Below are 25,839 nucleotides of genomic sequence, written 5' to 3'. Positions count from 1 at the left end.
TACCTGGACTACGTCCCGCTGGGACAGGTGAGTATGGTTTCCTTCCACAGCTTCCCAAATGGATTTCGTCGGATCCGGACGGCGACAGCGACGGTCGACATGGAGGCAGAAGACGACACAGGACCAGAAGACGACGACACAGGACCAGGGCGACCTATGGGAAGAAGATAGGTAAGTATTAGTATGTGTGGGCTTTGTATGTATTAAAGTTTTATTTTAAAAGTGTGTCAGTGTGTTTTGTGCACTATTTTTTTAACTGTGGAACTACAAGTGCCAGCGGGCCCTTTAATGCCCAGCAGGCTGGGACTTGTGGTTCTCCAAGTCCCAGCTTGCTGGGGAGGCTTGCTGGCACTTGTAGTGCCACAGTAAAAAACAATAGTTTAATCTATTTTTTACACCATAATCAGCCCGATGCCCACCGTCCAGGGGCATCGGGGACAGTACCAGGCTTCAGCCTGGTCAGGTAAGTCCTGGAGGGGGGGGACCCCTTCATTGGGGGGGTCCCCACTCCCCCAGGGCCCCTGGCCAGGCTGACTGGTCGGTAGGGTTAATGTTTTGGCCGCGGGACCTTATATAATAAGTGTCCCCCGGCTGTGACATTACCCTGCTGGCTGGTTGTGCCTGGGACTGGTTCTTGAAATACGGGGGACCCCTAGTCATTTTGTCCCCCGTATTTTGGGAACCAGCCCCGGACCTGGAGCCTGGGGCTGGTTGTTAAAAATCGGGGAACCCCTATTTGTCGGGTTCCCTGATTTTTAATTACCGGCCCCGGCTCTTTCAGCCTGGTGCTGGTTACAGCTGTGGGGGGGACCCCACGCCGTTTTTTTTTTTTCTATTTATTTTTTTTTCTATTTTTTACACTGCAGCCTGCACGGATCTGACTGATCCGTGCAGGCTAAAACGCAAATAGAACAGGAAAATGGTGTTCTATTTTCCTGTCGTATTTGCGTGGGTGTTTCACATCACTTAGCAGCCGTATTATCAGTACGGCTGCTTAGTACATCAGGAACCACCATTCTTTTGAATGGTGATTTCTGTCATATCCTATCGATGGTGTAGGACATTCGTATTTGTAACTACAAATACGAATGTCCCATCTTTAGGAATACGAATTGTTGTATTTTTGGGATTGTAAATCCCGAAAATACAAATTCGTAAAAAAAAGGTGTATTTCTCCTTACGAATACACCTTTTTTCTACGAATCCATTTTGGTAAATGTCCCCCTCTATTTCAATGTATGGTACATAATGAATGAGCAAATTATGAACAAGTTACTGTAGCTTCTTACCTGTGCAGTCAGTACCCCAGTATCCTTTGCAGCATGCTGGTTCTAGAATAGTTTTCTGACAGACGTGAGTGCAACCTTGTTGTGACAATACCACTCCTCCCATATCCACTGAATACCTACAGGAGATAACCAGAGAGACTTATTAAGGAATACATTTAATGCCTGTGTATCAATATTTTCTCTACTATAATGAAAAATTTAGTATATATATTATAATATATATATATTGTCCTGGGACGGCACTCCCCAGCAAATTGCAGACAAATTCTCCCTCCTAGGGAGTAAGCAAAAAGCCGGTGCCCTCCGTACTGACTGTGTTGGCAGTCAGAAATGTATGCAGATGGGGTGGCGGCGACACTCGAAATAACCACACAGCAGGCAGGTATATCTGCAGGTATATCTGCCTGCTGTGTGGTTATTTCGAGTGCCGCCGCCACCCCCTCTGCATATATATCCAATAGACCGGCACTCCGTAAACAAATAGTAATATAACCTGGTTGCCTTTCTCCAGTTCTGTGTAGAGCTGTATTAACAAGGGGAAAGTGAGGCGGCACTCCAAGGGTTTAAGAAGAGACTGACACGGCTGTGCTCTGCCGTGTCAGTCTCTTCTTAAACCCTTGGAGTGCCGCCTCACTTTCCCCATATATATATATATATATATATATATATATATATATATATAACAAATGGGGTGACCAGGGCCGGTGCAAGGCACCGGAGCGCCCCAGGCGAGTCAGGGTGGGGGTGCCCGGGGGGGTACCTGTGTTATAAAGCTGGCGGCTGGCACTGTTCATATAGCTTTCGGTGTCCATGCAGATGCTGGAGCGGGCAGGGGGGTCGTCCGTGCCGCGGGGGTACCTGCGGCGCTGTCACTGGGTATAAAGCTGCTGGCGGCAGTGGGGTCCATGCAGTGAATAGAGAATAACTAGTGCTATGCGCGTGGCGGCGCGGGAAGCGCTTCTGATTTTTAAAACACTTGCCGCACGCTGATAGGCTGAATCTCAGCCAATCAGCGTGTGGCAAGTGTTTTCAAACCCAGAAGCGCTTCCCGCACCGCCGCGCGCATAACGCTAGTTATTCTCTATTCACTGCATGGACCCGCTGCCGCCAGCAGCTTTACACACAGTGACAGCGCCGCAGGTACCCCCGTGGCACGGACACCCCTGCCCGCTCCAGCACCTGCATGAACGCCAACAGCTATATGAACAGTGCCCTAACCCTCCATGCTGGGGGTGAGGGGCGAACTGCCGCCCTCCAGGTGCCAGCGCCCTAGGCAAATGCCTAGAGCTGCCTAGTGGTGGCGCCGGCCCTGGGGGTGACCCCTTCCTGCGCTAGTGTAGTGAGAGCAGCACCTCTGAAGGGTCCTCTGTTAGGCAAGACCCAGATAATAGAAATGGAAAAAGAGGGGCGTTTCAGAGGGCGCTTATTTGTAAACAATAAATTCAGATAGAAATTATCCGTTTAATATAAAATATTCAGCAATAAAAAACCATATCATGGTATAACAAATATACAAATGGTGAACAAGTATAAATAAATGCTGCTCAGTTCAGAATCTTGATCAAAACAGCTAGTCCAACGCGTTTCGTCATGTCATGACTTCATCAGGGGCAGACATTGCAATCGGCAGTAACAATGAGTGTCTTATACACAAAGTATCCGGATACGGGTATTCCAGTCCGGTATGTTTCCAATAATCAGAAATTTATCAATGATCCTTAAATCACATAAGATTCAAATGGTTTTGCAGGATGAACAGTATCATCAAAATTTCACAGGAGATCTGTAGTAATAACATGCAGCAGGGGTTCACTACAGATCTCCTGACCAGCATAATGATGTGATAGGGGTATTAGTATCCAACCCTAACCACAAAGCCAGCACTAACCTCTGTGATCTGTTAGTATTCTGACCGTTGGGATCCCGCTGTCGGTCTTTTGGATCCCGATTGCTGGGATTTTTTTTGAGACTTTGAAATAAGCAACAGCAGTACATACAGTATATAGGCATTATAACATCGCCTAACTGGGTTCCATTCTGATTGCCAGGATTTTTACCACATCCCTAACATTAAATATAAGATTTACATTTACAGGCCTTGGTTTTGGAATGTTTCTATAAGCCTTTCCACAGGGTCAGGTCTTATTCTTTATGTTAATAAAATGTTATTTATATATTATAAATGGGATGCGGTCAAACCCCGGCAGTCAAAATATTGACGCCGGGATCCCAGCCACCACAATCCGACATATTCTCCCTCTGTGGGTGTCCACGACACCCATAGAGGGAGAATATATTAGTATGCCACATAAGTAACCTTACCTGCACCCAACATTTCCCATTCCAGAAGTTAATTTTGCTGTAGACCTTGGACAGGAATACTTAATAGCTGCAGCGCATGACATGCAGTCTGAGGTTATCTTTAGCGTCTTCCTCACATCACAACGCTTTGTTTTCAACTGCAACAAAAACAGTTATATTGAGACTTTGACACAAAATGATAAATTATCTTAGGTAAGATGTATCAAACCTTCGAGAGAGACAAAGTAAGGATGTTTTCATAGCAACTACTGTATCTATCATTTGTATCACACAATTTTTATAATGACAGAACCTCATTTTGGCAGGGGGAAGAAAAAGTTTTAGCTACACCACTGCCCTGTCCAGTACATAATGCAAGTCCTCTAGACGAGGTTAGCCCTGCTCAGTACATAATGCAAGTGCTCTAGACGAGGTTAGCCCTGCTCAGTACATAATGCAAGTCCTCTAGACGAGGTTAGCCATGTCCAGTACATAATGCTAGTCCTCTAGACGAGGTTAGCCCTGCTCAGTGCATAATTCAAGTGCTCTAGACGAGGTTAGCCCTGCTCAGTACATAATGCAAGTCCTCTAGGCGAGGTTAGCCATGTCTAGTACATAATGCAAGTCCTCTAGACGAGGTTAGCCCTGCTCAGTACATAATGCAAGTCCTCTAGGCGAGGTTAGCCCTGCTCAGTACATAATACAAGTCTTCTAGGCAGGGGTGAAAGTGCGGCGGTACAGGGTGGTACGGCGTAATGCTTTATCATAAAGTGCAGGTACCCCATACCGCCATTAGAAATACGGCAAGCGCTGACACTGCGCATGCGCCGGAATGCGCCAGAATGCACCTTGACATCATGGCGCCGGCGCGTCCTAATCTTGCGTGCCGCGTCAGCGCTTAAACTCTGCAGAGGATGAGTTGGCGGGCACCGGCGGGAGTTTTGTGATGCAGCAAACAGGAGGGGGAGGCCAGCCAGGGCAAGTTGGAGTCAGCTTGTCAGCTACTTTCAAAGTACCCACTAGTATCCTCATCTAGGAAGTACCATTATTAGTCCCCATGTTCCACGTGACATGACCCACACCTCCAAATTATAAACTAATAAAATATTAATCACCACTGTAATCTGTATCTTTCAACTTTATTCTGCAAACACACAACACCAGGGGTGCAAGTACGGCGGTACTCCCCCCCAAGTGTTTATTGCGCATGCGCGCATATGTAAGTGGCGGGGGGGGGGGTGGCCTCCGACGCCCAGCCACAACTGATTCCCTTCGGAGGGGAGCTCATCGCGCGTCTCTCCTTCCCCTCCCTATGTCACTGTGACTGGGCTGTCAGTCAATCAGAACTCGCAGGCCGGCAGCCAATCAGGAGCCAGCCCGTGAGATATGATTGGCTGACGGCCCAGTCACACAGTGAAGCCGGGGAAGGAGAGACGCGTGATGCGCTCCCCTCCGAGCGACTGGAGGGGGGAGAGGAGACCTCAGAGACCCTGCTCTGGGGGCATATGTGTGGTACGTACTGTGAGGGCATATCTGGCACTGGGGGCATACAGATGGCGCCGGGCTTGTCTTTGCTGGGGATGGCGGAGGACTCGCCACCCGCCATCCCCCGCCCCGCGCCATCTGTATGTCGGAAGGGGACGCGCGTGCACGAGGTGCACGCGCGTCCCGTTCCGACGGTGCTTTTCGCCGGGTCCCCGCCGGCTTCCCCGGGTCCCCGCCGGTCCACACCGCCCCCCCGCAGCCCTGCCCGTCTCCCTGAAGCTGGAGACGGGCAGGACTGCACCCGCCGCGCCGCCTCGCCGCCCGGCTATTGAGACGCTCGTGCGTGGGAGACGCACGAGCGTCTCATTCAGACAGAGCGCCAGAATGCTGGCGGATCGCCAGGGACACGGTCCTGGCGCTCCGCCAGCAATAATAAGGCCGGCGCCATCTGTATGTGTGTCACTGGGGGCATACTTACCACTGTGGGGGCATGTGTGGCACTGTGGGGGCATATCTGGCTCTGGGGGCATATGTGTTGCACTGTGGGGGCATATCTGGCTCTGGGGGCATACCTAGCACTGGGGGCATATGTGTGTGGCACTGTGGGGGCATATCTGGCACTGGGGGCATACTTACCACTGTGGGGGCATATGTGAGGCACTGTGGGGGCATATTAGTAATGGGCATCAGTTGTGCGGCAGCGGCTCAATGGGCATTATGGCATCTCTTATATATTTGGCTACATCTGTCACTCAAAGTGTGTCTGGAGCTGTAACGCTGGGTTGTGGACTTCCATCTTAATTTATGATTGTCATCACCTGTTTTAAACAGGGTAATTGATAAGAAAGGTGTTTAAGCACAGGTGATGGTAATCCATAAATTAAGAAGAAAGTCCAGAAACAGAGCAATGTGTCCCTCCTGGAGAGGGTCATGTTGGGAAGTATGCACCTCCCTCCCTCCCTCCCTCCCCCCCCCCATTCACGGCATCCCCACGATTAAATGGCACATGCAAAACACTGACATGGCTATGGTCGACAATGAAAAAGGTTGACAAGATTTATTTTTCACTTTTTCAATGTTTTTATATTCATTCTCATGTGTCAACATGGACACCAATGAAGTGCCACACTTATGTCAACATTTACATGTGTTGACCTTTCTGTGTAGATTTTTTCTTGTGGCGATTCGCGGCACCCCCGCGACCCCCCTCCCGCGATTTGCAGCACACCCCCCGCAATTCGATTCGCAGCCCCACCCCGTGACACCCCCTCCTCCTGCTATTCGCAGCACCCCGCGACCCCCCCTCCCACGATTCGCGCCAACCCCCCGGGCCCCACTCCTGCGGTTCACGGTGCCCCCCACGACCCCCCCTACCGCGATTCCCCACCCCTGACCCCCCTCCTGTCATTGCGGCAACCCCCCGCCCCCGCGACCCACCCTCCCGCGATTCACTGCAACCCCCCGCGCCCCCCCCCCCCCTCCCACAATTCGCGGCACCCACACCACCCCCCCCCCCCGCGACCCCCCCTCCCGCAATTCACGGCATTCACCCACGACCCCTCCTCCCGTGATTCGCGGACACCCCTCACCTCCTCCCTCCCCCCCCACCCCCGCACGCGATTCACGGCAACCCCAGGATTAAATGGCACATGCAAAACACTGGCACGGCTATGGTCGACAATGAAAAAGGTTGACATGAGTTTCTGAAGATTTATTTTTCTTTTTTTGAATGTTTTCATATTCATTCTCATGTGTCGACATGGACACCGATGAAGTGCCACACTTATGTCAACATTCACATGTGTTGAACTTTCTGTGTTGATTTTTTCTTGTGGCGATTCGCGGCACCCCCCGCGACCCCCCTCCCGCGATTTGCAGCACACCCCCCGCAATTCGCGGCACCCCCGGTGACTCCCGCAATTCGCGGCCCCACCCCGTGACACACCCCCCCCTCCTGCGACTCGCGGCACCCCGCGACCCCCCCTCCCACGATTCGTGTTTTAAGTCAGACCTTTTACTGCTACTATTACTGTTTATGTAAATGCATTCTGAATGACAGCAACAACCTACCATCCTTCTACAAGAATATATAAGCAACTAGGTGATTCATCGCGCCCCGTGCCCCCCCCTCCCGCAATTCACGAACCCCCCACGCACCCCCCTCCCGCGATTCGCAACCCCCCCTCGCGCAATTCACGCCCCCTCCCACGCTTTGCGGACCCCCGCCCTCTCCCGCGATTCACCGACACCTGCACCCCCCCTCCCTTGATTCACGGCACCCCCCGCGCCCCTCCCGCAATTCACGGCACCCCTAAGCCCCTCTTTAGTCCCCTGTATACTCACACACCCCTATCACTACCCAGCTTCCTGCTCTCCTGAACAGTAACTTCCACCACTGGGGAGTCGCTGACGCTGTTTTGCCAACATGCCCCTATCATGCCTCATAGCCCAGCCTCCTGCTCTCATGCACCCTAACTCCCAACCAGTAGGAGGAGACACTGACTCAGGGCCACCATCCTGTACTCCTGTACTGCCACGCTGGACCCTCACCCACTGGCAGAAGCTGCACAGTATCTCCCACCCTCCTCTTTAGTCCCCCTTATGCCCACACACCCCTATCACTACCGAGCCTCCTGTTTTCCTGTGTCGTGACCTCCGCCAGTGGGGAGCCGCTGACTTAGAAACACCCTACTATACTATTGCATACACACCTAAACAACATGCACACACAGCCCCCCCCCACACCCACAAATGTCACTGTACCATCCACACTATCAATGTGCATCTTACTCTGTAACCGCTTTTTAATGAAACAAAACAATACACCCCCCTTCCACATCATATGCTCTCTATTTAACACATTTCACCTATAACTCAAGTTGCAATACAGGCCATCTTTCATACAATTCTAACCATCTTTCTCATATGCAAATGTTCACAAATTAAGGGGGCGCAGCCCCTTACGACGGTGTGAAGAGCGCCCGTAGGGCGCGATGAATCACCTAGTGGGTATTATATGTATTGGATGTGTGACGTGTAACAGGCATTACTGTGTAATTTTCGGCGAGCAACATCCCTGTTTGTAGTTTATCTGGCTCCTACATTTTGTGTGCAGGATGCAATGCACAAGCCTAAACAGAAATGTCATTGTGTTTTAAAGTTTAGTCATGTAGCCACTCACCCTCGTGTCATATGACCACGCCCCTAACCACGCCCATTTTTCGTAGCACAGTACCACTAAGACATTTTTTCTAATTGCACCACTGCCTCTAGGCGAGGTTAACCCTGCCCAGTACATAATGCAAGTCCTCTAGGTGAGGTTATCCCTGCCCAGTACATAATGCAAGTCCTCTAGGTGAGGTTATCCCTGCCCAGTACATCATGCAAGTCCTCTAGGTGAGCTTAGCCCTGCCCAGTACATAATGCAAGTCCTCTAGGCGAGGAAGCCCTGCTCAGTACATAATGCAAGTCCTCTAGGTGAGCTTAGCCCTGCCCAGTACATAATGCAAGTCCTCTAGGTGAGCTTAGCCCTGCCCAGTACATAATGCAAGTCCTCTAGGTGAGGTTATCCCTGCCCAGTACATATTGCAAGTCCTCTAGGCTAGGTTAGCCCTTCCCAGTACAAAATAGAAGTTGCCTAAGCAAGGTTCACCCTGTCTGGTACATAATGCAAGTCCTCTAAGTGAGGTTAGCCCAGCCTAGTACATAATGTAAGTTGTCTAATACATAGTGATGAGTAATGGGGCCTACACATGTAGCGATTTGGATGCATCATTACATAGTGATAGCGATGTGCGGCCCCACGTAGCGTTATCGCCCAGTGATTAATATCCAGCATGTTAGATATTGATCGGTCAGGGCTAGTGTTCTCACCGGAGAACACTGGCCCTGATAGATTGCTCAGCACACATTGCTCTGTGCTGAGCAATCTTGCTGAGCAATCTAGCATCGCTCAGAAAGCTCAGAACATCTCCATGTGTGTAGGCCCATTTAGTCCTGTCCAATACACAGAGATCTGAATCATTTCCTGTTACTGCCACTACTGTATTATTTATTAACATTTATTTATATAGCGCCAGCATATTCAGGTGCACTTTACAATTGAAATCAAAAGAGTAAAAAAAAACAGGACTGGTGAAATAACTGTCAGACAGAGATAAAAGGGCCCTGCTCACAAGCTTGTATGATCCAGTCACATAGTAATGTTCACCTGGGATCAGTGGGTTGTGTGTTTGTAGAAACTGGATATACAGATATCTCCTCATATGTTGTTGCCGTGATGCGTACGCACAAGTGCATGTATTGCATTAACTCTGTGCAGTGCTTTGCTGCCTATGCTCGCGTCTTCGGTCCTACCATTCACTGTAAATGGATGTATATCATATTTTCATAGTCCCTAAATATATTTATATTTCCCTATACACCGTCACAGGCTTATTATACTATACCTTTAAATCAGGAGAACTCATCAATTACACAGGATCTGTGTGGCTAACTTCAAGCCTACATTTTGGGTGGTATTAATGAACCTCGGAACCTGTGTAATTCATGAAAGTCCTGGTTTAAAGGGACAGTGTGGTAAGCCTACCTATACACAAAAGGGTGTTTTGTGTGCAATGTGGCAGTCGCACACCACCATCTCAGAGTAGCTCCCTGTAACAGTAGAGGACTGGTGGATATTTTTTTGGTTTGTGTATTCTTCCCCAGTTCTCTAGAACCATTTAAAGGCCGGTCTGTCTGGGATTAACTTGAAAATATTCAGCAATACAGATGGTCTGGGCTGTAGCAGGTGGGGGTAGCGGGACTCTAATACCACTTTCACATCGCAAACCAGGGTCCAACCTGGGATAGCCAATGTCGTGCCCTTTTAATTGCACTTTTGACCCAGGTTATTGCCGGGTTGGCAGCTTTTCAGTCATCCCAGGTCAGCCATTAAAACACCATGTATGTCATTTTAAATGGACTATTTTTTGACTCGGAAAGATGACAAGTCAGAAGGGGACAAAAGGAGAGGGTAGGGCCAGCTCACAGCATTGCAGCAATCATGGCTGACAGATAGGGTTGCCACCTGAAGCATGTTTGATTCCTGGAGAGTCCCCCCCCCCCCCCCCATCTACTTAATGCGCTCCCCGAAAAGTGGGTGCGGTCATGTAAATGGGCGTGGCCTAACCAGAAAATGGGCGTGACCCCCGTTATACCTAAAATAAGCTTTTTGTCCATTACATTTACATAGCATACACACACAAAGATATATATATGTGTGTGTATATATATATATATATATATATATATATATATATATATATATATATATATACATACACACATATATATACACACACACACACACACACATATATATATACACACATGTATACATATATATATATATATATATATATATATATATATATATACACATATATTTGGTGACTATCCTGGTCTCTGTTTGGTTTGTTCCGAGTGCCGCCGCATCCCTTCTATTACACGTATCCAGGCAGTCCGGCTGGGCTGTCTGTTCTCTGGAGGGCACCAGGTTATTTCACTGTTTTGAAGTCGACAGGGGGGCATTATGAATATAAGTGGCATTACCAGGGGGCATTATGAATATAAGTGGCATTACCAGGGGGCATTATGAATATAAGTGGCATTACCAGGGGGCATTATGAATATAAGTGGCATTACCAGGAGGCATTATGAATATAAGTGGCATTACCATGGGGCATTATGAATATAAGTGTGAATATGCCCCACACACCTTGATGATTATTAATTAATGAGCATCAAGGTGTGGGGCATATGTTTAATGGGCATCATTTGTGTGGCATATGTTTAATGAGCATCAATGTGTGGGGCATATGTATAAAGGAGCTTCACGCTGTGGGGCATTTGTATAATGGAGCTTCACATTGTGGGGCATATGTATAAAGGAGCATCACGGTGTGGCATATGTATAATGGAGCATCACGGTGTGGTATATGTATAATGGAGCTTAATGTGGGGCATATGTATAGTGGGGCATGTGTGTCACCTGGCACTGTGGGGGCATGTGTGTCACCTGGCACTGTGGGGGCATATGGCACTGTGGGGGCATATGTGTCATATGGCACTGTGGGGGCATATGTGTCATATGGCACTTTGGGGGCATATGTGTCATATGGCACTTTGGGGGCATATGTGTCATATGGCACTGTGGGGGCATATGTGTCATATGGCACTGTGGGGGCATATGTGTCACCTGGCACTGTGGGGGCATATGTGTTATCTTGCACCCTGTGTCAGAATGTGAATTTTTACTCATTCCCTGTGTCAGAATGTGTATTTCAGCTTATTTTCTGTGTCACAATGTGAATTTTGGCTTATTCTGTGTGTCACAATGTGAATTTTTACTCATTCCCTGTGTCACATTGTGAATTTTGGCTTATTTCCTGTGTCAGAAAGTGAATTTTGGCTTATTCTCTGTGTCAGAAAGTGAATTTCGGCTTATTCTCTGTGTCAGAATGTGAATTTGTACTCATTCCCTGTGTCACATTGTGAATTTTGGCTTATTCTCTGTGTCAGAATGTGAATTTTGGCTTATTCTCTGTGTCAGAATGTGAATTTCGGCTTATTCTCTGGGGGAAATTTACTAAAGGAAATTTGTAAAAAATAGGTGTATTTGTATCCAGAAATACACTCATTTTTTACATTTACTATCCCGAAAATACGGCAATTCGTATTCGTATTGATGTGCTATCAATACGAATACGAATTGCCGTATTTTCGGGATAGTAAATGTCAAAAATGAGTGTATTTCTGGATACAAATACACCTATTTTTTACAAATTTCCTTTAGTAAATTTCCCCCTCTGTGTCAGAATGTGAGAAACAATGTCAAACATCTCACTAACTTCATTTCCAATTAAGTTTAATTTTTTAACTATGTTGTCTATGTTTTTTTTGGATGATCAGGTATCGTTACTGTTATTTTATTTTATGTGCGGCCCAAACCAAATTTTCATCTTCTAATGTGGCCCAGGGAAGGTGAAAGGTTGGACACCCCTGTTGTAGACATTCGTATTTGTAAATACAAATACGAATGTTCCATCCCTAGGACTACGAATTGTTGTATTTTCGGGATAGTAAATCCCGAAAATACAAATTCGTAAAAAAAAGGTGTATTTCTCCCTACGAATACACCTTTTTTCTACGAATCCATATTAGTAAATTTCCCCCACAATGAGAAGCCAATGAGCAGTTTACAATGAACCACAGGTGAAATAACCTGGGTTGGGCCATTTAACACTGCTTATATCCCTTTTTGAAATGCCAGGTTGCTTAACCTGGGATATTTAATAGTGGTGCATTTAGAGTCCACCTCAATCCAGGTTATGCAGCCTCAACCCGGCAATAACCAGGGTTATTTTGGCAATGTGAAAGGGGTATCAGAGTCCTCTGACCATCCTATTTATCAGCTCCCGGACTCCGTACCACCCTATGGGGCCCATTTATTATGGATCGTATAAACCAGGGGTGGGGAACCTCCGGCCCGCGGGCCGGACACGGCCCCCGCACCCAGTTTGCCCGCTCGCCGACATGAATGCAGTGCTTACCCTCCAGTTGGAGGTGATGCGCAGCCCGCCCGGATACGAGGAGAGCAATGCAGCAGACGCGCCGGCCGGCCAACACTGCGGCCGTGGGAGGTGATGCGCCAGCCAATCCCTGCGGGCGGTAGGGAGTCGGGACTCTCGCGATTATTGTGATGCGCCCGCCATGCACTGCATGGGCGGGAGGCGGGAGCATCAGCCCCAGCAGCAGCAGCCTCCATCAGCCGGACTCTGCCGGAGACCAAACGGTAAAAAAAAGTAAATGCTGCTGCTCTTGTGCCACTCCTCTCACCCAACTACTCCCTTCCCCAGTGACTGAGAGATCCAGGGGTTGTCATTTACCCCTGGATTCACCCCCAAACAGGTTTATGTGATTATCTCTGATTATCATAATCAGAGATAATCACATAAACCTGTTTGGGGGGTGACACTGTCACTTTCTCCACACTGCCGCTGCCCATGTGTCCGTGTGTATAATGCCCACATGTATGTGCCACTGCCCATGTGTCTGTATGTATCATGCCCACATGTATGTGCCGCTGCCCATGTGTCCGTATGTATAATGCCCACATGTATATGCCGCTGCCCGTGTGTACAATGCCCACATGTCTGTGCCGCTGCCCATGTGTCCGTATGTATAATGCCCACATGTATATGCCGCTGCCCGTGTGTACAATGCCCACATGTCTGTGCCGCTGCCCATGTGTATAATGCCCACATGTATGTGCCACTGCCCATGTGTATAATGCCCACATGTATATATCGCTGCCTGTGTGTATAATGCCCACATGCATATACTGCTGCCCGTGTGTCTATATGTATAATGCCACATGTATATTCCGCTGCCCGTGTGTACAATGCCCACATGTATGTGCCGCTGCCCATGTGTATAATGCCCACATGTATGTGCCGCTGCCCATGTGTATAATGCCCGCATGTATATATCACTGCCTGTGTGTATAATGCCCACATGTATATGCCACTGCCCATGTGTTTAATGCCCGCATGTATATACCGATGCCCGTGTATATAATGCCCACATGTATATATCGCTGCCTGTGTGTATCATGCCCACATGTATATACCGCTTCCCGTGTGTATAATGCCCAAGTGTATATGCTGCTGCCCATGTGTATTATGCCCGCATGTATATATCGCTGCCTATGTGTATAATGCCCACATGTATATGCCGCTGCCTGTGTGTATAATGCCCACATGTGTATATACCGCTGCCCGTGTGTATAATACCCGCATGAATATATTGATAATTTTTATATGGCCCCCGAAGGATTTTATAAATATCGAAATGGCCCTTGGTAGAAAAAAGGTTCCCCACCCCTGGTATAAACAATAGATTGCATTCAATAGATTGTAAGCTTGCAGCAGGGCCCTCCTACCTCCAAGTCTGTCTGTCTGTTGTTACCCAGTTTGTCTTATCACTGTCTACTATTGTAAAGCGCAACGGAATCTGCTGCGCTATATAAGAAACTGTAAATAAATAAATAAATTGTAATATGCAATCCTATCACAGGGATGTCCCATTCTTCACACGCAGAGACATGGCTCTGAAAGAAGCCTGTCTCTGCGGTGTGCTCAGCCGGATGCCAGGGGTTTTGCACATGCACAGTTAGCTTTCACCCCCACGACTCTACTGACTGCACTACTCCGGCAGAAGTGTGGTCTGTAGCCGATAGGCTACAGTGGGCTACCACAGAATGGTGGTAGCCCAGGGACTCAAAGTGATGCTGCCCGTTGTTGATGCATTGGGCATCTTCGAATCCCCCATAGTAACCTCTTGGGGATGAGGACGGCAGCGGTGCAGGAGGGATTGGAGAATCCTGCTGCGGTCCCTCCTGATACATTCAGGTGATACTTAATATTTGCGGCTATATGGGCCCCTATGTGGAGTCTCTGGTCAGTGCTGCTGACAGCAGACACTCTGAATTTATTGTTTGGTGGGCACACGTGCATTAATAGGTGGCGCTTTATGAACTCGGGGTATATTTATTAAGCTCGGTGAAGTGATAGTGTCTGGTTTTTATCACCGGCCAATCAGCTCCTAACTGTGAAGTAACAGGCTTGGTTGGAAAAATGGCAGGTAGGAGCTGATTGGCCGGTGATAAAAATCACAGACACTTTATCACTTCAGAGAGACTACCTGCCATTCTCTCACCAGGGCCGACTCCTTTTGCCACCTCCATAGTGGCAAGCGTTATGTCATCCGACATAGGGTAACCTGCACGACTCGGTTCATAGTCTACATGATCACGTGTCCGTGTGGGTTGCACTATGTCGGTAAGACTGAGCGTACGCTGAGGAGAGGATGGCTGGGCACAGATCATCCATCAAGGCAGCGTTGGCCAAAGGGCATAGTGACCAGCCCGTGGCCTGGTGGCCAAACATACTATCCCGATGCTTAGATACGTCATCATAGACCATGTACCTGTTGATATCCGGGAGGGCAATAGGTCACTCAAGCTCCTCCGCTGTGAAGCTCAGTGGATCCACAGGTTGGGGACACTGTCACCTAGGGGGCTTAATGAATCAGCGGGCCTTCATTGCTTCATTTGATACCTGTATATATCCTTAGATGCGTTATTCTGTTAATTTTTTCATTTTTATTGCAATCTGGATTAGGATGTTCTTCTGCCACTATATTTAGTATGTTCGCACTAAAAGTAATTTGTAGAGCTACTATAGGCTCAGATGTTAGTACTCAAATATCGTGTAATCTCTAGAGGAAGAGACCATGAGTGCTTTTTGTATTATGTTGTTTTGTCCACTCGCAATTTTTAATGCACATTTTCTTGCTTTTTGCTATTTCAAGCATGTCTTGTATTGTTTTGTTTAGAGGCAGCTCCGGTCGTCATGACTACCAGATCACGCCAGGACGCTGAGAGGCTGAGTGCAGGAGACCGTGAGTATGGGTAGCGTCACAACGTGGTGACGCACAACACATGAGCAACCAGTCCGGTCTTGATGACGTCACCTCACAGCGGGCGTGCTGGGAAGCGTACGACGGTGGGCGTATTGGTATGTATGTATTTAATGTCTGTTTTTACACTGGTGTCATTTGTAACTTGGTCCTGAAGAAGAAGCGTAATATTAAAGCTTCGAAACGTCGACCTAATCTAGGGGTCCGTGCCTTTATTGCTGTTTCACCGTGTGCCACCTCTACGCTGTCTATGTATTTGCCTGCCACCAGCAGGACTGTGGCGTGCACCGGACATTCACTCACGGAGAGGAGTGCTACTTCAATTGGGTCTATATATATATATATATATATATATAAAATGTATATATATATAATGTGTATATATCTATATATATATATGTGTGTGTGTGTGTAGAGATAAGATCGCACTCCATCCAGCAAAAAACATCTCCTTGGGTGTCATCCAGAACCCTATATATATATATATATATATATATATATATATATATATACAGGGCCATCTTTTCGTGTGGGCTTAATAGGCATTTTCCCAGGTGTATAAGGGCCCGATGCTGATAGCTGAGGATCCCCTTTTTCCCGGGATACCAGAATTTAGAAAATCGGCCCTGGGGAACTGTAGATATCCAACTTCAAAGCAGCAGTCCACATCCGACCTGTTAATTGCAATTCCCAATCATATTTCTCAGGTTCTCTCTAACTTATAGTTATTCTGAGAGTATATTCCAAAAGCTGGGACTCTCCCCTTTCTGTTGACACTAGCAGCTTGTCTCTATGATGCCCAGAACTAGAGATATCAGCCTTCCAGAAGCCGGTCCCTGCTCCAGCTCCAAACGTCTGGTGTACAGTTTTATATTTTTGGCAATGGATTGCTCTGGCTCCTGTTCTCTGATCCCAAGTTCCCAGCACCTCCTGAAAGTTGGGACTCTAGGTTTTTATACCATTAAAGGCTAAGAAATCTATTTCCAGATAATGGCAAAATCTGCAGTCTAACAAGCTGCACTTCCACCGGAAAATGCAGAAAATTAAGCCCACTCCATTATCCAACCCTCCCCTGTGTATAAAACACCCCCTGCCTCCCTGGAAGTCATTTACAAGGGACCCATCATTCAGCTCAGTGCTCCCTTCCACACGTTAGTGTTCACCCTCCCACCACCTGTGCAGTAAAGGAGTAATTAGCCGAAGTTACTGCTGCAGGTCCAACATGTTGAGTGGAAGATAGAGCACCCCCTGCCACCCGTAGGACATCAACGCTGTTGCTGATAGCACCCCCCCCCCCCCTAAGGAGGGGAGAATGGCTAAGGGCCCCAGTGCATTGCTTTATCCAGAGCCCCACACTGCTGTTAAGACGGCCCTGTGTATATATATATATATATATATATATTCATATTTACTAAATCAGGAATTTAACATACTAATTAAATTGAGTAAAATGTACATGGGAATGAACCTTTGCACACAATAGTTATTCATTCACAAGAAATGGGCCCCTGTCCAGTGATTATTATCAGTCCATATGACAGCAGGAATAATCCTTTTATTTACATGATTATACCCTCTATGTACAAACATTTTAAACATTTCTGTGAATTACTTCCTGGCACATTTATTTCTGAAAGATGCCACCACTGTGTGCATGTGCACAGGGTCACATGTTGTGAAACTCTGCGTCTGCAGGAGAGAGATCGTAGGATTGTAAGAGCCCTCAACTTTGAAATTCCTCCATATTTATTTATCTGTTAACAATTTCTTATATAGTGCACACATATTCCTCAGTGCTTTACACAGAATATTTTGAACACTCACATCCGTCCCTGCGTCCCTACGGGTTTAGGTCGACAGGTCATTAGGTCAACATGGGCAAGGTCAACAGTCAAACGGTCAACATGGGGTTTTCACTGTTTTTTGAACCGACACGTGCCAACAGGCGGTATTTCATGCTGTACCATCCACTAGGGCGTGGAGGGAGAATAAAATAGTGTGCCCAGCGTAGCACAGCGAGCCATGTGAGGGGACGCGGTGCTAGGTTACAGTGTCCATGTCGACTGTGTTGGCTTAAAAAACTGCGAAAAACCCCATGTCGACATTTTGACTGTCGACCTTGCCCATGTCGACCTATACCTATGTCTACTCAGACCCATGTTGACCTTTCAGCATGTCAACCTAATGACTAATGACCTAATGACTGTCGACCAAATGATCCACACCCGACAATCTAGGGTTAATTTTGTTGGTATCCAATAGCCTACCATTATATTTTTTGATTGTGGGAGGAAACTGGAGCAACCCACACCCACACAAAACCCACACAAGCACAGATGGGGTCATGGTGGGAATTGAACCCATGACCTCAGTGTTGTGAGGCAGCAATGCTAAACATTACACCATCCGTACTGCCCCATAGTCATATTTACCAATATCATCTGAGGATGGTGGTAACCATCTGGATAAAGCTTTGGCACTTAGCACACAAGGATCAGACTATAGTTCCTATTGAGAATAATGGGACTGCAGTGTGCAATGCTACAGTAGTTAGTTACTGACTTTTTGCAGGTTTTCGGTGAAATCTTCTGCATTTAGAAAGCAATACACATAACACCATGCACAACCTGTAGTATCTGACAAATGTTATGAAAATCTGGCTGACAAATATACCCCAATATGCTATTGTATGGTACTAATAGATACTAGAATGTATTGATTAAAAAAAAAAAAACATAATAATAACCATCTCCCCACTGTAGATAAGTAACATTTTCTTCTAATTGATGAAAGCAACTAAACATGTTTGTGCAGAATATTTTTTCTCATTATCATTTGGAGTTAATATTTAAAATGTATCGGAAATCTGACAAGTATTTACTGCATGTATCTGCCTAAACTAAGGCCCTTATTCTGGTTCACTCACAAAGGCAAATTCCTTCTCAAATGGACAAACTCATGTTCACTGCTGGGATAGGGGCAGATGTAACATGTGCAGAGAGAGTAACATTTGGGTGAGTTATTTTGTTTCTGTGCAAGGTAAATACTGGCTGCTTTATTTTTACACTGCAATATAGTTCTCACTTTGAAGTAAAAACCCCACCCAAATCTAATTATCTCTGCACAAGTTACATCTGCCCAGGGCCTTGCAACAGTTTTATCATGGCCAAATAGCAAAGCTGTAGGCAGGGCATGCCAGGATGTGTAGTTCAACAACAGCTGGAGGGTCAAAGGTTCCCCATCCCTGCTGTAGACTCAGACTGTACCACAATATATAAATAGGTCATCTAGCTTCCCACAATATGTAGCAATGGTTGCACAATGCCTGTTGTAATGCAGAATACAAGAGACATGACTCATCCTGTTACATTTGTCCCTAAGTATGAATGAAAACATAGAAGGATGTTCCAATATTCAGCCAACTCACCTGCGCTGCTACCATTCCTATACAGGCCATTAATAGTATACAGCCATTCCCAGGGCAGAGCATTTTTAGATGTGCCTGGAGTATGTCATCAGCTGCTGATATTGATCCGCGTCCCCTACGATAACGTACAAGTCTCAGAGTGTCATTTGGAGAACGAACTTCAGCATCTGAACTGGTCACAACAGTAATCCTGATCTACACAACCAACAAGCACAAACCTCCTCTCTTCCTTTTTCTATTTTTTAGAAAGGGGGGAGAACAGGAACCACTCCGGATTTCCTTTTTCATATCAGTTCAAAACACATGGAAGGAAACCCTGATCTTTTCAGCAAAAACGGCACCTCATGAAAATCTGTAAATTGATGAGAAAGCAGTTGGGAAAGTGACTTGGTCACTTTAAATAACTGAAGCGCATTAGAGACACGAGTGAGGTCCCAGAGTCTCGCCTGCTTAGTTCTAAGAATAACATACTATATTGTAACACAAGGACCAATGTGTACCCCATTAGCATGCTGACTGCACAGGCCCAGGGGACCTAATTCAGGGTCACACCTAAAAAACTATTTGTGAATTGTTTTTGTCTCAAGCTGCGATTTTTACCACTGTGTTGGCATAGGCGTGTGCAGCACATTTTATTAGGGGGTGCACTATATAAGGGGTGTGTGTGGCACCCCCTGTTATGCATGTCTATTACTGCCCATTGGGTGTGTCAATCAGGCGTGTCTACCATCAGCTATTGGCCCTGGCTACAATATAAAACATCTCTCAGCCACAACATAATCTCCTGCCTATTACAGTTTTAATCTTCTAATTACTCTGTGTAACAGTAAAGGCAAATAAAGTCATAAACATATATGGATGATGCAGTTATGTAGTGATATGACAATGGTCTAGTACAAATAACAATGCGAAACACGTAATTGTTTGATGGGCTCTTCTTTAAATGGAATACAGGTCTAAAAAGCAAAAGTCTTTGGTAAAAGGTATTGCAGATATTGCTAGCGGCAAGGAGGTTTTCATAAAATGGGCACAGCATTAGGGGGTGCCTGTGCACCCCTAATACTCAATGTGCACACACCTATGTGTGTTGGCAAATTCTCACAATCTGCATCTTTTTTTTTTCCAGTAACTTTAGACCCTGTGACCAGGAGCCTGAGATTGGGTATGGAATGGGTGTGGAGTCATTGTGAAGTAAAGGCCCCCATACATTACTGAGTCTTGGATAAAATCAGACAAGTGCATGGCCAGTTTAAACATATGTGTGATCAGAGTGAGGGTGCACTCACACCATAAGGTAAGGGTACGGCAGTGTGCAGCGAGGGGCGGATTTAGGGGTGGGGGCGCCCCTAGGCACAACAATAATGGCCGCCCCCACCTATTTGTATTCTTTTTATTGGTTACATATAAGCCCTCATTTGATTATAGCCAATTTAATGGATTAATACCACTAACTGGCATTTTTTATATGGATACATGTTTACTAAGTAGGGCAGTTTACAGGGGCAGTATCTGCATGTCCTATCCATTTACACTCCATTAAAGATGGAATATGGTAATGTACGATGGATATTTTGCAGTTACTGGTACATTTCAGGCTGACAGTACTATCACACGCATCCAAGTGTCACCACCAGGCAGGTGCCACTCCTAGGCACATGCCGAATGGGAAGTGCGGCTCTGTGTGCAGCTAAAACTGAATCATCAGAAGGGGTCTGAGTTACGTGTACTCTGTTATGATGGCTGCATGCCATTGGCTGTAAACTGTGAAAACACGCCCATTCAGGGACATGTTATTGCTGCGTTTCAGCCTTCGCATCCCTCTGTATGTGTACACTGACGTGATTGTGCAGGTTATAAGAATAATTCCTAAACCGTAATACTATTGTAGAAATTATTAAGGTTAATGAAGTATTCTAATAACCTGTACTATTATTAATGCATCAATCCGCTTATTTCAAAGTGATTATTTGTACTGATGCATACAGTATGATATGCTAAAAATGTATATGTGTTGTATTGTCAACAGTAATTTCTACTCATAGTTACATAGTCCTTCCTTAAACCGAAAATGGTACCTGACAGTTCTTTATATTGGCCCCTGATATATTTGAACATGTTTGGCATATCTCCCCTTAAACGTCTTCTTTCCAGCGTAAACAATCCCAATTCATCCAATATTTTCTTCTCCTTTATTTTACCAATTGAATTAAAAGTTATGTATTAATTACTACAACCAATTCCTCAACTAAGAGTGCCCCACAAAGCAATTTTTACTTCAATTGCATCTTTGCAATTTACTATTTCCTCAGTTACTATTACTGAATTGTGGGAGAACCACCAACCACTGCACTAGGAAATTGGGCTTTTATTCTGGTTTACTCGCAAAGGCAAGTTCCTTCTCAAATGGACAAAACCATGTGCACTGCATATGAAGGGGGGGCAGATGTAACTTGTGCAGAGAGAATTCGATTTGGGTGGGGTTCTACTCCAAGTGGGATTTATATTGCAGTGTAAAAATAAAGCAGCAAGTATTTTCCCTGCACAGAAACAAAATAACCCATCCAAATCTAAATCTCTCTGCACATGTTACTTCTGCCCCCGCCCCTGCAGTGCACATGGTTTTGCCCATTTGAGAAGGAATTTGCCTTTGCGAGTGAACCAGAATAAGGACCTAGGGGTTCAGTATTCACGTTGGTACATCATTGAATTTTTGAGTATAGTCTTTGCTAAATCTACCACATTGCCCACAATGCACAGCTAGACCGCAAAGTGGATGCATCTGCAAATGTTCTACACCCATTTGTGTACAGTCAATTATTATTTTTTTTTTTTTTACCTATTCCCATGAATAAGTTGGAAGAGGCCCTAGTGTATTGCTCTGCCCAGGGCCTACAATGCTGTTAAGACTGTTCGGACAATGGCACTTATTCAGATCTGATCGCAGTACAAATTTGTTCTCAAAATGGACAATACCATGTGCACTGCAGGTGGGGCAGATATAACATGTATAGAGAGAGTTAGATTTGGATAGGGTGTGTTGAAACTGAAATCTAAATTGCAGTGTAAAAATAATTCAGTCACTATTTACCCTGCACAGAAACAAAATAACTCACACAAATCTATCTCTCTCTCTATACATGTTACATCTGCCGCACCTGCAGTGCACATGGTTTTGCCCATTTTGAGAACAAATTTTTACTGCGATCAGATCTAAATAAGGGCCAATGTGCTGCTTATGTAACAATTCTTTGTTCCTTAAAGGGTTTAGAAAAGGCCACATGATATGAGCATATTACAACAAAGGGCATCAACAGATAAATAATCCCACAATCTCACTATTGGCCTAATTAAGACCTGATCGCAGGACAAATTTGTTCTCAAAATGGGCAATACCATGTGCACTGCAGGTGGGCCAAATGTAACCAGCGATGTGTGCTGAGCGATCTGTGCGGAGCAGCATTTTGTAGGCAAAACGCGGCACTCTTAGCAGCATATACAGTGCATGCACTGTCGATGCCTGTGGGTGATGCAGAGTAATTGTTATACCCTGTACACACAGAACGATCCAAGCTTACTTTCTAAGCATTCTAGTCAGATCATTCAAAAAATAGCCCCAAATCGCCCCGTGTACGGGCCTTTAGATTTGGGGAGGGGAGTTATTTTGTTTCTGTGCAGAGTAGACACTGGCTGCTTTATTCTTACACTGCAATTTAGATGTCAGTTACAACACACCCCACCCAAGTCTAATGCTGGCCACACATCAGACCAACTTTCCTCCAACCATCCAACTAGTTGGTTGGTTGGACTGAAAATCTGGTACTGTATGGGAGCAAATGCCAATAAGCAATTTGCTCTCAAACTCAGTAGAATGGACAAAAACTTTCAGTGACATTGTTTAAATCAAATACTGTAGGTCCAACTACAGTACATTGTCTGAGTGACAGTTGTTGTCCATTTTCAGATTTGGTAAACAAATGACTTAATCACAAATTACATTTGCACCTATCCAGTACCAGGTTTTTATTCCATCCAACCAACTAGTTGGATGGTTGGAGGAAAGTTGGTCTAATGTGTGGCCAGCATTACTTTCTCTGTACGTTACATCTGCCCATTCTTTAAAAAAGCCCTTTTGGAGGGCGAAACGCGTTAGAGTTACCCCCAGCGATTGGTGATATATTGCCCAGCAGCCTACAAACATCGAATGACCATTTCCAGAATTTTTTTATTTTTTTTTGCAAAGTTGCTTGGTCTCCATCTTCTACGGCAGCACCATCTAGCCGTACAAAGCCGCAAGCTTGGAGTCTAGCCGGAGAACGCCAGCAGGAGTACTAATCCAGCGTGGGTGAGAGACGCGCTGTATTATCACTGACAGCGTGAGTGCGCAAAACATCAACCTCACCCACCCGCCTAACATCACAGCTAACTCCGTACGGCGGGACACTCCAGACTCGCAAGGTGAAGGACTGTGTGGAGGTATAGGTGAGATATTTATCCAACAACACACCACCCTCCATAGCATCTGCTCTTATATACAAACTGTCCTCCCGCGAGCTATACTTCATCTATACAGACTCCCCGCTGTGTAGTGCCGTGGCCCGGCAACACTGTGGGTTCAGCTCGGCTTACCCTTTCCTTACAAGGAACAATATCTTCTGGCAAATTTGCTATATATATCATCCACTACCCTGGAAATATATCCAAAATTGGGAGGAAAATAGAAAGCCTAATTATATAAAAAGTCTTGTCTATACAGAAATTCATTGTATAAAGTTTTTATAATTATATATATATATATATATATATATATATATATGTCCGATTCACAGCGCACGCATCAATCAGGTTCAATTGCCGGGGTGCCCGTCCAAAAATACTTATATATATTGCGATGGGGACTGCACACACCGGTCCTTGTCTCAGGAAATAAATGACGCCGACCACAGGGGTCTTTTGGCAAGCTTTCGGGACTTTATTGACCCGTCTTCAGGCTCAGCATAACACACAGTGAGTAAACATACAGGTTACCTTAAAATACCTTCACGTTTCCTGGGCGGTTCTATCGGACCTCCTCCAACAGGTCTCTAATTGACATGCAGGTGAGCGGCTCATTCTGCTCATACCTGTGTAGATTGGCAGAGTCCCTAGCCGTCCAGGAATCGGGTTACAAATCACCAACACTGAAAGTAAAACATAAAACAATGAAACAATAAAACATATCAAACATAAGATGCATAGTGACAGATGTCACATCGCAATATTTAAAATACACAATCGTATAGTGAAATCCAGTACATAGCCTACCTCATATTGTATATGAATGAATATAATAAAATATATAATTGTTATCCAGTTGATAACTCTCAATACATCTAAAGTTCTTATACACATGCAATTTAATCCAATTTAGTGTTAAATTATCAAAAGTGGTGACGTGTTATATTACAGGAAGATACTATAATTTAAATGATCATTCAACCCTCGTGGTTTGAGGGTGTCAAGTATGTGGATCCACTTGGATTCACATTGCAACAATCTCCGGTGTCTGTCCACCCCTCGACCATCATCTGGCACATGATCGATGATCATGTGCCTGAAATTGGCCAGATTGTGCTTTGCCTGCACAAAGTGCCTGGCTATGGGTTGGTCGACACACTTTCCATTAATGGCAGCTCTTATGGACGTTCTGTGCAAGGCCATGCGCTCTTTAAAAGTGCGCATGGTCTTGCCCACATAGCAAAGCCCACATGGACATTTAATAAGATAGACCACAAAGGGTGTAGAACATGTCAAGGTGTATTTGATAGTATATTTGTGCCCGGTGTACGGGTGGTGGAAATTTTTCCCCACTATCATGTGGCTACACGTAGTGCAACCAGTACACTTATAGCACCCTGGTGCTCTTCTGGTGACTTTCTTCATGTTCTGGAGTTGCTTGGTGACGTCTGTGTGTACTAGCCAATCTCTGATATTCCTTCCTCTACGGTAGCTATGTCGAATATTAGTATACTTCAAACTCTTAAATTCATTCTGTACTACCGGCCAATTATACCTCACTACATCCCTCGTAGTTGTAGATTGTACATTGAATTTTTGTACCCAGTTCAAGGTGGGATTAATGGTTATATGTTGTTTAGACTTGAGGGTGTTAGCTCTTGAGATTTTTTCAACTTTGGCTCTAGCTCCTCCCAAGGTGATGTCATTATAGCCTCGATCCCTAAATTTGGCTGTCATCTGATCTAATGTTGTCTCTAGAGTTTCAGGATCGCTGGTTATACGTTTGGCCCTCAAAAATTGTGAAAAGGGCAGGCTCAATGTAGTAGATTTGGGGTGAAAACTATCCGCCCTAAGGATGGTGTTTTTATCTGTAATTTTTGTGTACACACTAGTGCTAATGTTGCCGTTATTCAATTTAATAGTGACGTCAAGGTAAGCAATTTCCTCCAAACTCATGTTAAAGGTGTATTTTATGGGGCAATCAGTATTATTAATGTTCTCCATCAATGTATGAAATTCGTCATAGCTGCCCCCCCAAAAGAGGATGACATCGTCGATATAACGCCTATAAAAGAGTATTTTATCACGTGTCTCTCTATTAAGGAAAAATCTCTCATCTATATGGGACATGTAGCCATTCGCGTATGTCGGAGATACGTTGGCACCCATAGAGACTCCTGTCTTCTGTAAATAATATTTTCCGTTAAAGAAAAAATAATTTCTCCTAAGGATACATTCCAATAATTTAAGAAAAAATGTTATCCTAGGTCCTTTATAAAGAGGGTTTTCACTGATCAAATTCTCAACAGCCCGAAGTCCATC

At 45.6% G+C, this 25,839-nt stretch overlaps 1 protein-coding gene across 3 annotated transcripts in view; it reads right to left on the bottom strand.

Moving 5' to 3' along the window:
• The window catches only part of STAB1 (stabilin 1), a 367,238-nt gene extending 348,056 nt beyond the window's left edge, over window positions 1-19,182 (bottom strand). For all 3 annotated transcript variants that reach the window (XM_083156377.1, XM_083156378.1, XM_083156379.1), the window contains exons 1-3: window positions 19,024-19,182; window positions 3,612-3,748; window positions 1,290-1,405 (exon numbers count right to left, since the gene is read on the bottom strand). In XM_083156377.1, coding sequence (XP_083012503.1) covers window positions 1,290-1,405; window positions 3,612-3,748; window positions 19,024-19,086 — 316 coding nt within the window. In that variant the 5' untranslated portion in view covers window positions 19,087-19,182. The remainder of the gene's footprint in view (window positions 1-1,289; window positions 1,406-3,611; window positions 3,749-19,023) is intronic.
• Window positions 19,183-25,839: the final 6,657 nt, after the last annotated feature.

Source organism: Crinia signifera, chromosome 8, assembly GCF_055691185.1.
Source record: "Crinia signifera chromosome 8, ASM5569118v1, whole genome shotgun sequence".
NCBI classification, from domain to species: Eukaryota; Metazoa; Chordata; class Amphibia; order Anura; family Myobatrachidae; genus Crinia; species Crinia signifera.
The sequence above is the reverse complement of the archived record's forward strand: the minus strand, read 5'-3'. Positions and strand labels throughout refer to the sequence as shown.